Source organism: Siniperca chuatsi, linkage group LG5 (assembly GCF_020085105.1).
Source record: "Siniperca chuatsi isolate FFG_IHB_CAS linkage group LG5, ASM2008510v1, whole genome shotgun sequence".
In the NCBI taxonomy this organism is placed as follows: domain Eukaryota; kingdom Metazoa; phylum Chordata; class Actinopteri; order Centrarchiformes; family Sinipercidae; genus Siniperca; species Siniperca chuatsi.
This window is the reverse complement of record NC_058046.1, coordinates 5,190,258-5,202,845: the sequence shown is the minus strand read 5'-3', so window position 1 is coordinate 5,202,845 and position 12,588 is coordinate 5,190,258. Positions and strand designations below refer to the sequence as shown.

General features: G+C 39.4%; 1 protein-coding gene across 2 annotated transcripts; it reads right to left on the bottom strand.

The window, feature by feature from the left end:
* Window positions 1–1,345: 1,345 nt before the first annotated feature.
* On the bottom strand, window positions 1,346–11,442 carry dmrt3a (doublesex and mab-3 related transcription factor 3a). Of its 2 annotated transcripts, XM_044196974.1 has the most exons (5): window positions 11,402–11,442; window positions 11,268–11,312; window positions 9,981–11,058; window positions 4,565–5,225; window positions 1,346–2,649 (listed from the first exon to the last, which is right to left on the bottom strand). In XM_044196974.1, exons 4-5 carry the CDS (start codon window positions 4,962–4,964, stop codon window positions 1,628–1,630), a joined length of 1,422 nt encoding a protein of 473 aa, XP_044052909.1. In that variant the 5' UTR covers window positions 4,965–5,225; window positions 9,981–11,058; window positions 11,268–11,312; window positions 11,402–11,442; the 3' UTR covers window positions 1,346–1,627. The 2 variants fall into 2 exon arrangements, with proteins under 2 accessions (XP_044052909.1, XP_044052908.1); XM_044196973.1 differs by lacking the exons at window positions 9,981–11,058; window positions 11,268–11,312; window positions 11,402–11,442 and having other exon boundaries at window positions 4,565–6,507.
* Between the last annotated feature and the right edge of the window lie 1,146 nt (window positions 11,443–12,588).

Here is a 12,588-nt window from a genome sequence, read left to right as displayed (position 1 = left end):
TTATTTGTAAAAATGGAGGTTTAGTCCCGATAGAAAAAATAAGTTGTCAATGCATGTGTAAGACTATTTTAAAGTTAGTACTTGAGTGTTCTCATTTTCTTCTATGTTATACTTCTGCTCCACTACAATTCAGAGGCAAATATTGCAGTTTTTACTACATTTATTTGATAACTTAAGTTACTTTGCAGATTAATTACACAAAATATAATCAATAAAAAATTGGGATGTATTATTATAGAGAAAGTTAAGACTTAATTGAAATTCACAAGCTACCCAGCAGTATATAAAGTAGTTCAAATTAGCTCCACCTTTACCAGCTGTACCTTTAAAGGGATGTTCACATTAATGCATCAATAATTATAATCCAATAATATAGTATATATGATTCTGAAATTAGCCATTCTGCATAATGAGTGCTTTTACTTTTGGTTCTTTAAGAACATTTTGATGCTGATACTGTTGTACTTTTACTCAAGTGAAATTTTAAATGCAGGTATTTTACTTGTAGCAGAGTATTTCTACACTGCGGTGTTGCTACTTTTAAAATGAAGGATGAATTGTTCCTGTATGGGCCGAGAAAACTCTCCTCCTAAACCGTCACAAAGCTGCAAAGCAGGGCTGTTTTTCTGAGAACTTACGTGGTTTTCACAGGACATGATGATCTTATATAGACCATGATGCATTGCTGTAGATGAAACCACCCAACAGTACATAAAGTAGTTAAAAGTAGCTCAACCTTAAACATCTACAGCAGTAAAATGCAACATACACATTAATGCAGCAGTAATATTAATCCAAAAACATCATATATAACAGTAAAACACTGACAGGAACCATTTTACTGCACAATGAGTACTTTTGTAAATTTTGCTGATAATACTTACATATTTTTACTTAAGTAAGGTTTTGAATGCAGGACTTTTACTTGTAGTGGAGTATTTTCAGTGTAGTAGGCCTAGTACTTTCACTTCAGTAAAGGATCTGAATACTTCTTGACTATATATATATATGTATGTATGTCACCTAGACAGAACACCAATTACTGTACAGCATATGTTAAATTCATATATTGATATGATTTGATGTGTCTCATCTCTGTCTGATGTTACTAGTTAAGGGCATAAGATTAAGTTTAATAATTTATACCACCTTTACAATAAAGGCAATATTGAGAAACCTACTGTACTTGACGTAACACTCTTCAAACAACTAAACCATAGACTCAAGTTAAGAACTTACAAATAAAACAGGGCAATGTTTTTTTTTAGTCACTAAAGATCTTTGTTAAATATAAATTCAGCCATAATACCTAATGTAGTCAGTAACACTGAAGACAACAATCTGATCCATTTGGGAAACTCGGATTTATTTGGCATACTCTTGACATGCATTGATGATCCTTACATCGAAAGTTTTCACAGTACTAAACATGCTTACAGGAAACAGATGACAGATTAAAACAATGTGAGTCTGTTACATTCATCCGTTTTGGTCGTGTCCACGTGACATCGTGAAAGCATGATGTTAGAGGATACCCCCCCCCAAAAAAAATCCCACACTGGATGTCCATTCACAATAATACATTTTTGGTGTCCGCTGCTGTATTAGTCCATCATCAGCATCTATTCTAGGTGGATGAGTTCAGGATGCGGGAGTCTGCGGAGTCGGAGCGTTCTTCATACTCCTCATCAGGGGAGTAGAGGCCGGGTTTGGGTCCCAGCGTGCAGCTCTCCTCCTGGATGCTGATGCGCTGCTCCTCGGAGGGTCTGGAGGGGAGGATGGGGGAGCTGCGGAACACGGACCCACCGGGGCCGGTGGGGGCTGCGGTGGAGAAAGGCGAGACGTACTGGGCCGCCGAGCGGAGCTGGTACTGCTGCTGCAGAGCCATGGTATTCCACAGAGTCACGTCGTTGTGCACGAAGGGGTTGGCCTGGCTGCGCGTCAGAGAGTTGCGCAACATGAGCGGGTAGCGCGTGGGCTGCGGGAAGGACGGGTGCTGCAGGGGGACACCCAGCGGGCCGGTGGACACCACGCCCGAAGCGGAGTCGGATGTGAACCGGAGGGACTCGGGGACTCGGAAAGCGGAGCCCACCGACCACTTGGCGGAGGAGGACACCGGGTGGTAGGAGCCCAGCGTGTGCTCGAACAGGTGTCCGTTTGAAGGCAGCACCAGGGCGTCCGGGTGCGGGTCGGCGTGCGGGTGTGCGCTCCCGTCAGGACTCCGGCTGGACAGCAGCACCTCGATGGCCCCCACCAGATCCCCCCCGCAGCCTCTGAGGATGAGCTCCAGGACAGGAGGCTTGTGAGCGGGGAAGATCTTCTTGAGGACGTCCAGCGGCGGCCGGTTGGCTCGCAGGCTGAAGGGCAGGTTGATGGAGCCGGCGAGGCCTTCGATCAGCACGCTCTGCTCCGCGGGGCTGACGGGATACTTCTGAGGACTCTCGGCTTTGACTTCCTTCTCAGTGCTGCCGGCTTTAGGGAGGCTGTAGCGGCCCTCCTCCGAGTGGGAGGGGGTTTCTGGAGGCTCCGGGGTGTAGCAGGAGTTTGGCTTGGAGCCTTCAGGGGAGCTGACCGGGTCCTGCTCCTTCTCACTGGAGCTCCCCCCGTTTTCACCCCCTGACCCTTCATCAGCACCGTCCTCCGTCGGCTCTGCGGGACAAGGGAGCGAACAGTCAGGAAACAAGTTTGGGCAGGAAACACAGAGAGTAAAAGCAAACATTCAGCTTGCAAGAAAGGCATGCACACATCTGTTTGGGTATTAAATGAATTAGACGCTAATCTGACTTCATAAACTGCTCTTCTCTGCACCTCTTGATGCAAAACTCCTCGTCCATTTAAAGCAAAGCCAATCCGCTCTAAGCTCCCCCTCGAGAGGAAACCTAACATGCAATTAATCGCTTGTCAACTTGTCTCCAGCACAACGATTTATGTGGATTTACTTTATTTTCTCTTCTCCAAAGCTGTTAACACAAAGTGCTGACTGTGTGCGTCAGTGAGGAATCTACCGTCGATGCCTCTTGACCACATTTTGTAAACAGATCGCTCGTTGCTCGGTAACTTTTCATCTGAAGTTGACCTCCTGCAAGAAATATGGCGATTACATTCGATTGGTCCTGTCCGCCGCTGATTACTGTAATCTTTTAAACCACTCAGCTCTGTGTGTCAGGGAGCAAACGGAGCTGATGTGGAGTCAGCTGATCGGTGCTTGTGTCCAAATGTTTTAGTCTCAGAAAACAAACAAACAAGTGGAGTCAGGCGAATGTAGAAAAGCAACCAGAACCTGCACTGTGCAATATTCAATAATTCAGTAATCATCACGCAGGTGTGCGGGAGGAATACTGAGCATCGAAATCGAAATAAATACTAATTTGCTCAACAACAAAAGGGAGGGGGGAAAGGCTACTGAAATTAAAAGTTGATATTTAAAAAAAAAACCACGTCTCAGATATTTGACTAAATAATAAACATGATTTTTTTTAAGTAACTTTCTTATACAAAATAATTCTCTGTTTTAAAAAAAGTAAGAAAAATGTCATGCAATTTTCAATAAATAAATGAATAAAGACAAATAACACTATACTCATTACTCGAATAATAACCAGGTGAAAAACTAAATTTATTACAAATATTGCCAGAACGAACAGATGTTCATCCCTATTAATAACTCAAAAATATTAATGGTTTGTTGCTTTTGTTAAGATAAAACCTTTTTCAAAATATTTTGTCACGAAACAATTTTATTTATCACTTATTTATTAACTTAAGCTATTTTATTTTTATTTACACTTGATATTTTTGCTTTGTAATCGACTCACATGTCCCTTGACTTTTTTTTTTAGACAAAACAGCAAAGAAATCGATTTTATATAATATGTTTTTTGGTTTCTTCTAGGCCTAATTATGTTTTCTTACCTCTAAGCCTCCTGTGCCCCCCCGAATCAATTAAAAGTCTTATCTCTTTTATCTCATCTTGATGATTTAAAACAAATGAATCCTTTCATATTAGCAAAGGTGCCATTCCTAAATAACATAACAACATTTAGAGGAAAATGTGTTTGAGTTGCATTTATGTAACTGAAATATTACCTGATAATGTACACAAACGACAGCATCTTAAGGTAAGGCCACTTGGTGCTTTACCGTAAATACCCCAAAACTGTTTGTAGGCCTCCACATGAAGATTAGATAAACATCTAAAATCCCAGGCGTCGTCTCTTTTTTGCATTTACTTTTTTTTTGACATAATGTTTCTTTGCAAATTTGTGCGAAAACTTTAAACAATTAACAAAATAGGCAAGATATTATATTGGTAAAGTAGTTCTGTGAGATGTGGCACTTTGTGATTAATTTTTTTTTATTATTATTTAGTCGCAGCCTAGTAATAGTAGTTTAAAATTATTCATTAGTCATTATTAGTTTTTTTTCTGCTAAAAAGAACACCACTCTATAATGTGGGCCATTTTTCATTATTTTCACGCCATCAAATAAAAGCAATTATTTAGCAGAAATGGAAACATTTAAATGAAACTTTATCCTGCAGCTCCTCTCCTCGTTATTCTCCCACCTGTGCATGTCTGTGCTCCGGCCTGCACCGGCTCCGCGCTGCTCCACCTCAGCTCCAGCTCCTCTGTCCTCGGCGGGGCCCCCTGGTTCTCCTCGCCGGCTCCGGATATGCCGATGCCGGGCAGCACTCTGAGTGACTCCGGGATGAGGCTCTCCAGACTCTCGTTGGCCTGCTGCCTCCGGAGCGCCACCTGCGCCGCCATGACGCGCTGCCGCTCGATGATGAGGATGCATTTCTCGCAGGTGCAGTCCTTGAAGCGGCAGTAGCGCTTGTGACCTTTGAGCCAAGACAGCACGCCGTGGTTCCGGCACCGCGCGCACTTTGGGGTCCTCTGGAGCGGGGCCCGGGGCTGAGAAACCGGAGCCCCCATGTACAGATAGGGGGACCCGTAGCCATTCATTCTGTCAGACGCGGCGGGTTTCCCAGGACGCACAAGTTACATCAGCGGAGAGGCGAGGAGGGGCGGGAGTGCTGTTGTCCGAGAGATGGAGCTGGATGAAGCTGCTCTGCCTCACGCATGGCAGGATGAGGATAAGAGGTGTTGGCTTGTGTTGGAGGATCCACCTTTCCCCCGGCTGACAGCACAGATATGCATCAGGCTGACACGCACTTATGGAGACGAGTAACCAAACGCTGTCACTCGCGTCAAAGCGCCTGCACGCTGCAAAAAATGTCCATGTGAGGCTGAAGTGGGCGGAGGGAAAAAAGCTGCCAGTAGAGGATCAGATAACCCCACATTTTTCCCTGTAAGGTTCACACGTTTGTAGAGTTTCCTTTAAAAATGGGACAATAACTTTCAAGATCAGGGAAACACTCCTGTCAAGATCCAAGAAGAGTAGAAACATTCTGGTTTCTACAGATATGATCTCATGTCTTTTACAGTGGCTAAAAGATGTTAAGACTTTGATCCTGCAGCTGAAATGAAATGTTGAGATTCTTAAAAGGCTATTAGAGCTTTATCAATGGGAAGCTGCAACATTATCTCCAGTAAAGGTCAAAGGGCAGGACAGGCCTACAAGGACATTTTATAAGACTGTAGGAAAACTGAGTCCCTGCATGAAACAAACAACCTTTAAAACATCTGTAAGGGAGTTAAAAGACTAAATATAAACACAGGAGTGCATTTTCTACTGGAGCTCATTTATTTTGAAAGTGTATAATAAAATGTATGTTTTAACAATCCAACATGAAACAAAACATGACATTTAATCCGAGTATAGCATCATAAATACCTGAAAAAAATGTTTTACCATGTTGCTGCTAAATATAAAAAATGTGACATCCCATCTGTCAAAACTGGCCAAACATTTTATAGATTGTATGCAGGAAAACTGAGTAACAAAGATCCATTAAGAAAATCAGAGGAGGGTAAAGGACTAAATGCACGAGTCGGTGCCTTTTCTGTTGGTACCCATTCGTAGATTTTTAAAATATGAGGCATAAAATTCATATTTTAACAATTAACGTGCAACAAAATATAACACTGAAATTGAAAATAGCATCATAAATACATTAAAAAACATGTGCGAGCCTATAGTTTAAGTCCAAACTATGTCAACTGAATATCACAAATATGACATCCCAGCTGTCAAAATGAAAATAAAAGTTTAAAAGACAAACTGCATTAGTTAGTGCCTTTTCTATTGGCACCTATTTGTAGATTTTTCAAATATGAGGCATAAAATTCATATTTTAACAAGTCAACATGGAGAAAAACATGAAATAAACTGATAATAGCGCCATAAAAACCCAGTACTGTAAAAGATGTGTGTAACCATAAGCCCAAGTCAACTGTCAGCTGAATATCAAATATGACATTGCAGCTGAAAAAAAAAGTCCCTGCATGAAACAACCAATTAAACATTTACAGGACATTAAAAAAAATGTCAGTGCCTTTTCTATTGGCACCAATTTGTAGATTTTTTTTATAAATATGACACATAAAATTCATATTTTCAACAACTCAACCTGGAAGAAAAACTTGAACTTTAAAAAGTAAAAGGCACCATTAATACTTAAAGATGTGTAAACCTTTAGTCTAAGTCCAACTGTTTCACTCAATTGATGTTGCATTCAAAACATTTGACATCTCAGCTGTCAAAACTCGGATTTTTGACTCGGATCACTTTAGATATATATCCCCAAAAAGTTTCATTTTAAGAAAACAACACGAGCATTACGCATTCCAAGATCAAGTATAATTGAATTTCAAAGTCAGGACATTTGTGTAGACTATATTATTTCCCCTCCCTCTTGCCTGCAGGCCTGCAAGCTATAAGACTTAATTCGGACAAAACGCTCACAGCTTCTCGCAGCTTTTACACAATCGTACATAACTTAGATGATTAGGTCTCTACATGTATAAAAAGCCCTTTGGGAACTATGTCGAGGATGCTGATATGTCCCTTCTGCTGGACTAATAGAGGGCATTGAAACATAACACCGGACAAAGCCGGGGCCCATTTCTGACCGTAAAAAAGGTTTATTCAAGCAAATAATGGGATCCGAGGCTGCGCGGCTTACAGAGAATAAGAGCACGGTAAACTTCCCCACATGAAGCCCGTCTCCAGGGCTATTAAGCTTTTAATTGGAAAATAGCAGAGGAAATTTCAAGGTGACTAGAGTGGCTTTGCAGTTTGTGCCGGCCGAGTAGATTTGTGGGAGTGGGAGGCGGCGGGTGAACGCCTACACCACAACGCATAATAAATTTATTCATGTTGTTCGTTGATAAAGAGTAAAACACAAACCGGAATAAAAGTTTATACTGCAGGCTGCATTGTAATTGGCATAAGGCCTGATTTCTTCTTTTTATTTTTTTGTCATTTTGATGCACTGCAAGTTGAAGATGCAGAAAGACTGTAAATATTTTGTGCTTTGTGCATTTAATATAAAACACAAAACATATTTAAATTTACGAGAAAGACGCCTACATGTTCTTTATTAGATATAGTGAAACTGTATGTTAGAAGGACAGTATGCAATTTGGCTATCATATAACTTTCTATAAAGTTCTATAAAATAAAAAATAAACAGAAATATGATACCTGAATAAAATATACCATGGATCAAAAAAAACAGAAGTGTAAAAAAAAAAAAAAATGTACGAATGGATTATACAGACCAACTATAAGTCTATAAAACACTGACTTGCAGGGCTAGTGGTGAACTGCTGTAGTTAGCCGGCAAGCTAACCGTTAGCTTAGTCACAATAGCTTCTCTCTATTTTCTCTTTACGCTTCTGTTTACTTTCCTGACATGTTGTTCAACATTACACACCATTTCATTCAATAAAAACTTTTTGAAGAGGGAAAATAAAGCTCTCTGAGCTAACAAGCTTGCTGATGGTCAGTAAGCAAACTCATTGCCTTAAAATAAAGCTCTCTGAGCCAACAAGCTTGCTAACAGTCAGGTAGCTAAGTAGTTAGCTCGTTAGCTTAATGCTAGCTTTGTCACCAACAGGACAATAGGTTCACACAGTTTATTCCAGATGTATTTGTACCATTGTCTCCTGCCTCATAACTGTCTGTCAGATGTTGTTCTTTTGTGGGACAGTTTTTACTCCGACACAGTAGGTTAAATAAAAGTTAACGGTGCAACACAGCTAGCTAATAAGCTACAATAGCGTCCTCTTATTTTTGGACTCTCCGGCTCTCCGTCCCCTCAAAGGTCAACACTGTCAGGACGGCTTCAGGATACAGACAACCTGGATAATGTCTGTATCAACTTACATGGCGATCCATCCAATAGTTGTTGAGACATTTCACTCAAAACCCCAAAAGTCAACCTCATGGTGGCACTAAAGTAAGTCGGGGGATCCCCAAAGTAATTAGGATTCACCCTCTGGGGACCACGAATGTCTGTACAAATTTCATGATGATCTATCCCGTAGTTGTTGAGACATTTTAGTCTGGACCAAAGCGGCGGGCCGACAGACCAACTTTGCCATCCCTAGCCATGCTGCTAACATGACTTAAAAATTAGAAAAAGGAAACACAATTTTGCGTAAAAGAAATGTTTCTTATTTATCCCTTTAATCGTCTTTTGTCTCGGCCCCCAGGTTGGGACCCACTGTCCTAGATAATTTAACTAGGATTCCCTCAATACTGACCAATTTATATGGTCAACACAGTCACTTCACAGTCAAAGGTTATTTACCTAAATTGTTACTTAGTTAAGCTTTATTTATTCAGGAAATCTTGAACCATCAATAACTTTGGCTTTACTTTTATTTATTGCTTTATTGATAGTTAAAACAATCACAAATATTATTAGAAATATAAGCTAGTAAAGCTTTAAAGTCTCTCAGAGGAATGAGGGTCGCTCACGTCAAGCTGCCCTGTTGCCCTTCTCATGATACTCATTCAGGATACAGTTCAACATAATGTCCCCATATGCATACATACAAAATGACATTTTCAGATTATTATTATTTTTTACAATTGATTTGGAGATTAGATTCCCAATTTAAAGTTCCTGAGTCATCCTGCCATAAAAGAGGGTCATAATTGTAAACAGTGGATACCAACCTGGGGTTCGGGACCCTCATAAGGGGTCGTGAAATGACAGAACTTCAGCATGTTGAAGTTAGCATTTAGCTCAAACCACTGCTGTGCTCAAACAACCTTACATAGCCGCTAGCTGTAGATTTTGTTTAATTTTAGCAGCAGTGATTGACGCTTTATCATGTATCCACAACTTGTTACATTTATACTTGAATACTTTTACTATTTACTTGTTAGCATGCTGATGTTAGCATTCAGCTGAAAGCACAGCTGTTCTCTACTGCTGTAACATGGCCGTGGACACACATTTAGTTTTATCATGAATTATTCTCATTCTGTAATAACTTTTGTACTGGACAAGTGCTTTTTTTCTAAATAACTTCACGTCATATTTGGTTAATCTTGTTAAAATGCAGCACAAGAGTCTTTAATATCAAAATACTGATCTCAGCCTTTTCAAAAAGGAAACTGCCACAGGCTAAAATCAACATTTTGAACTTAAACCGTTTCCTGTCTTCATTGCTGTAGTGTCGATTCCACAAGTTTGATTTAGTTTTCATTGTGCTGTGCTGCACACCTCACAGTCATTGTTATAGCATAACTAGAAGAACATTAAATATACTCCTCTAGTTTAGAAGAGTCAAACATAAAAAGAACATGTCAGGATAGAGCATTATTGACGGTGTTCATCAATAATCGTTTTTTGTAGTTGAATCTTTCATGAATGGTGGCGAGTCCTGATAATAGCTTTAGTATAAAAGGTTAAACAATTTGTCTGTGCTTTGATTGGCTAAAACCACCAGATTTCACTGGATTTTTGTCTGATTTGAAGGAATTTTATAATTATTAATGACATAAACTCAACTTATGATGTGTCAACTAGCGAAATAATCAGTTTGTGCAATTATATTTACCTTTCAATCACTCATCTTGGATCTCATGTTTATATTAGCAAAGGAAACTCCTCCAGCAGGGCCCCTTCAGAGCTGGAGGAGGAGGAGGAGCTGACCTCTGTTGAGTGGGGTTATTATAATGGTGCTGATTGGGGGCGTTGCTGCCACTCAGAAGTCCTGTCACAGAAACGCTGATTTAAGTCTCCCTGGGGAGGCGGGACACTGAGCTCCTACAAAGGAATTAGCCGGACATCTGAATTAGTGAGACTTTTAAAAAAGCACAGAACATCAGTCAGAAACCATCAGTCTCCAGAGAAAAAGAGAATTTCTGTGGGTTTTTTAGGCTACTACAAAACATGTTTTACTTGGGAATTGATGCAAAATATAAAAAATTTGTTATAGCAACCATATGAGCACTAAATGTACGTCGAAAAATCAGTTATTCTACTAACATTTTTGAATTTGACACTACATTATACAAGCTTGTTGGCAGTTTTAAAATAAGGGCTTGGAGAAGCAAGTAACATAATGATACTTGTGCTTAACAACAATAATAACTTAGCTAAAAAGTATCTCCACTGCAACCAAGTAAAACAGTAAAATCCTGCTTTTATATTAATGCTAATAACTAAATGCAGGACTTTTACTTACTAACAGAGTATTTTTACAGTGTGGTATTAGTTCTTTAGTTACTTAAATAAAGGGTCTGAATACTTTCTCCCCACTGCAATTTCTCCCTTATTTCTGTAAACAAGGCTCATGCATGAGTACAGTATAAAACAGACACTAAATTTAGCTTGGCTTTATCCATTTCTAATATCTGAATACCAAATTCAAAAATCTTAATTTATGCCTCTGAGCCACTCTTCTCTGAGAAGACTGAAGTCCTCCTACAGGCTGCTGTGCTGTTCTCAGAGCAGGTGTAAAGACAAATGATGGGTAACGTCCTCAGATTAGTTGTGGATACATAGCGTCACCGCGGCCTGTTAAGTTGGTTTAGTCTGTCTAGTTCAGCCAGTTTATTGGTGCTTGGCTTCTCAGGGCTGGACGTTTATGACCGGAGCTCTGCCTGTCCTTCAAACAGCACGGAGATCCTCCACTAATGGTCAGGAAACACAGAGAGAGAGAGACCCCATCAGCTACATCCCCTGCCTAGTAGCACATACAGAGATGTTGGCATTTCAAATACATTCCAAGGGATAGTTTTATACAGTAATTAGAACTGATACAGCTACATGAGTTAAATATGTAAATTGTTTAATTTCTTAGGACAGCAAGTACAACCATGCAAATGTTTTAACTTCTTACCCAGAAATCCTGTAACATGTCAGACAGCACGTTCATGTTTAGGAGCTATTGGCAGGAATGGAATATAACATTTATAAGTATGTTTTCATTAGTGTATAATCACCTGAAAATAAGAATCGTTGTGTTTTCATTACCTTAGAATGAGCCGTTTATATCTACGGAGGGAGCGGGTCCCCTTCCACGGAGGCCGCCATGTTGCACTGCCATGTTCCTACAGTAGCCTGGAATGGACAAACCAAACACTGGCTCTAGACAGGGCCAGTCGCGTTTTTCGCAGCCACCGTAGTTTCTCCTACACGCTTAGAAGGGGAGGGTGATGTGAGCGGTATGCAAATGGTTGCAAACTGCAATTTCGCCGCTAGGTGCCACTAAATCCTACACACTGTAACTTTAAGTACAAAAGCATCAAAATATATTTAAAATACAAAAAGTACTCATTATCCAGAATGGCCCATTTCAGAATAATGTATATTATTGGATTATAGTTATTGATGCATTAATGTGTTCATCACTTTAATGTTGAAGCTGGTAAAGGTTGAGCTAATTTGAACTACTTTATATACTACTACTACTCTATTTGCTGGGTAGCTTGTGAATTTCATCAAGGGATCAATAAAGTTTTATCTTATCTTATATCCATAATAATACATCATAATTTATTTGTTGATTATATTTTGTGTTATTAATGTGAATCTGCAAAGTAACTAAAGTTACCAAATAAATGTTGTAGAGTAAAAAGTACAATATTCGTCTCTGAGATGTAGTGGAGTAGAAGTATAAAGTGGCAGAAAATGGAAACACTCAAGTACAAGTACAGTATTTCAGTAAATGTACTTAGTTACTTTCCACCACTGGCAAAACAATACAGTAAGGAGACAGTTTGAATTCCACCACAAAAAATAAAATTTTGTACAAATCAGCATCTCAGTGTGAAACAGATGCTCTTTTCTGTTGAAGCTTCTTTTTGTGATTTATTGATAAAACTGCTGTATGATCTTGAAAAGTGTTAAAATGTTTTTTTTTAGCAAAATATCTGCCTCATTTGCTTTAATTTAAAAGTGTTTCACAGTGTGTCACATTTCTATTTGTTGCTATGACCAAATTTACTTGTTAGGACATTTAGAGCAGGAAAGTAACTAAGTGCATTTACTCAAGTAATTGTACTTAAGTACAATTTTGAGGTACTTGTACTTGAGTATTTTTATTTTGTGCTACTTTATAGTTCTACCCCACTACATTTCAGAGATAAAACATTTTACTCCACTACATTTATCTCATTGTTTGAGTTACTTTGTAGGTTAACATTTTGACATTTTTAACA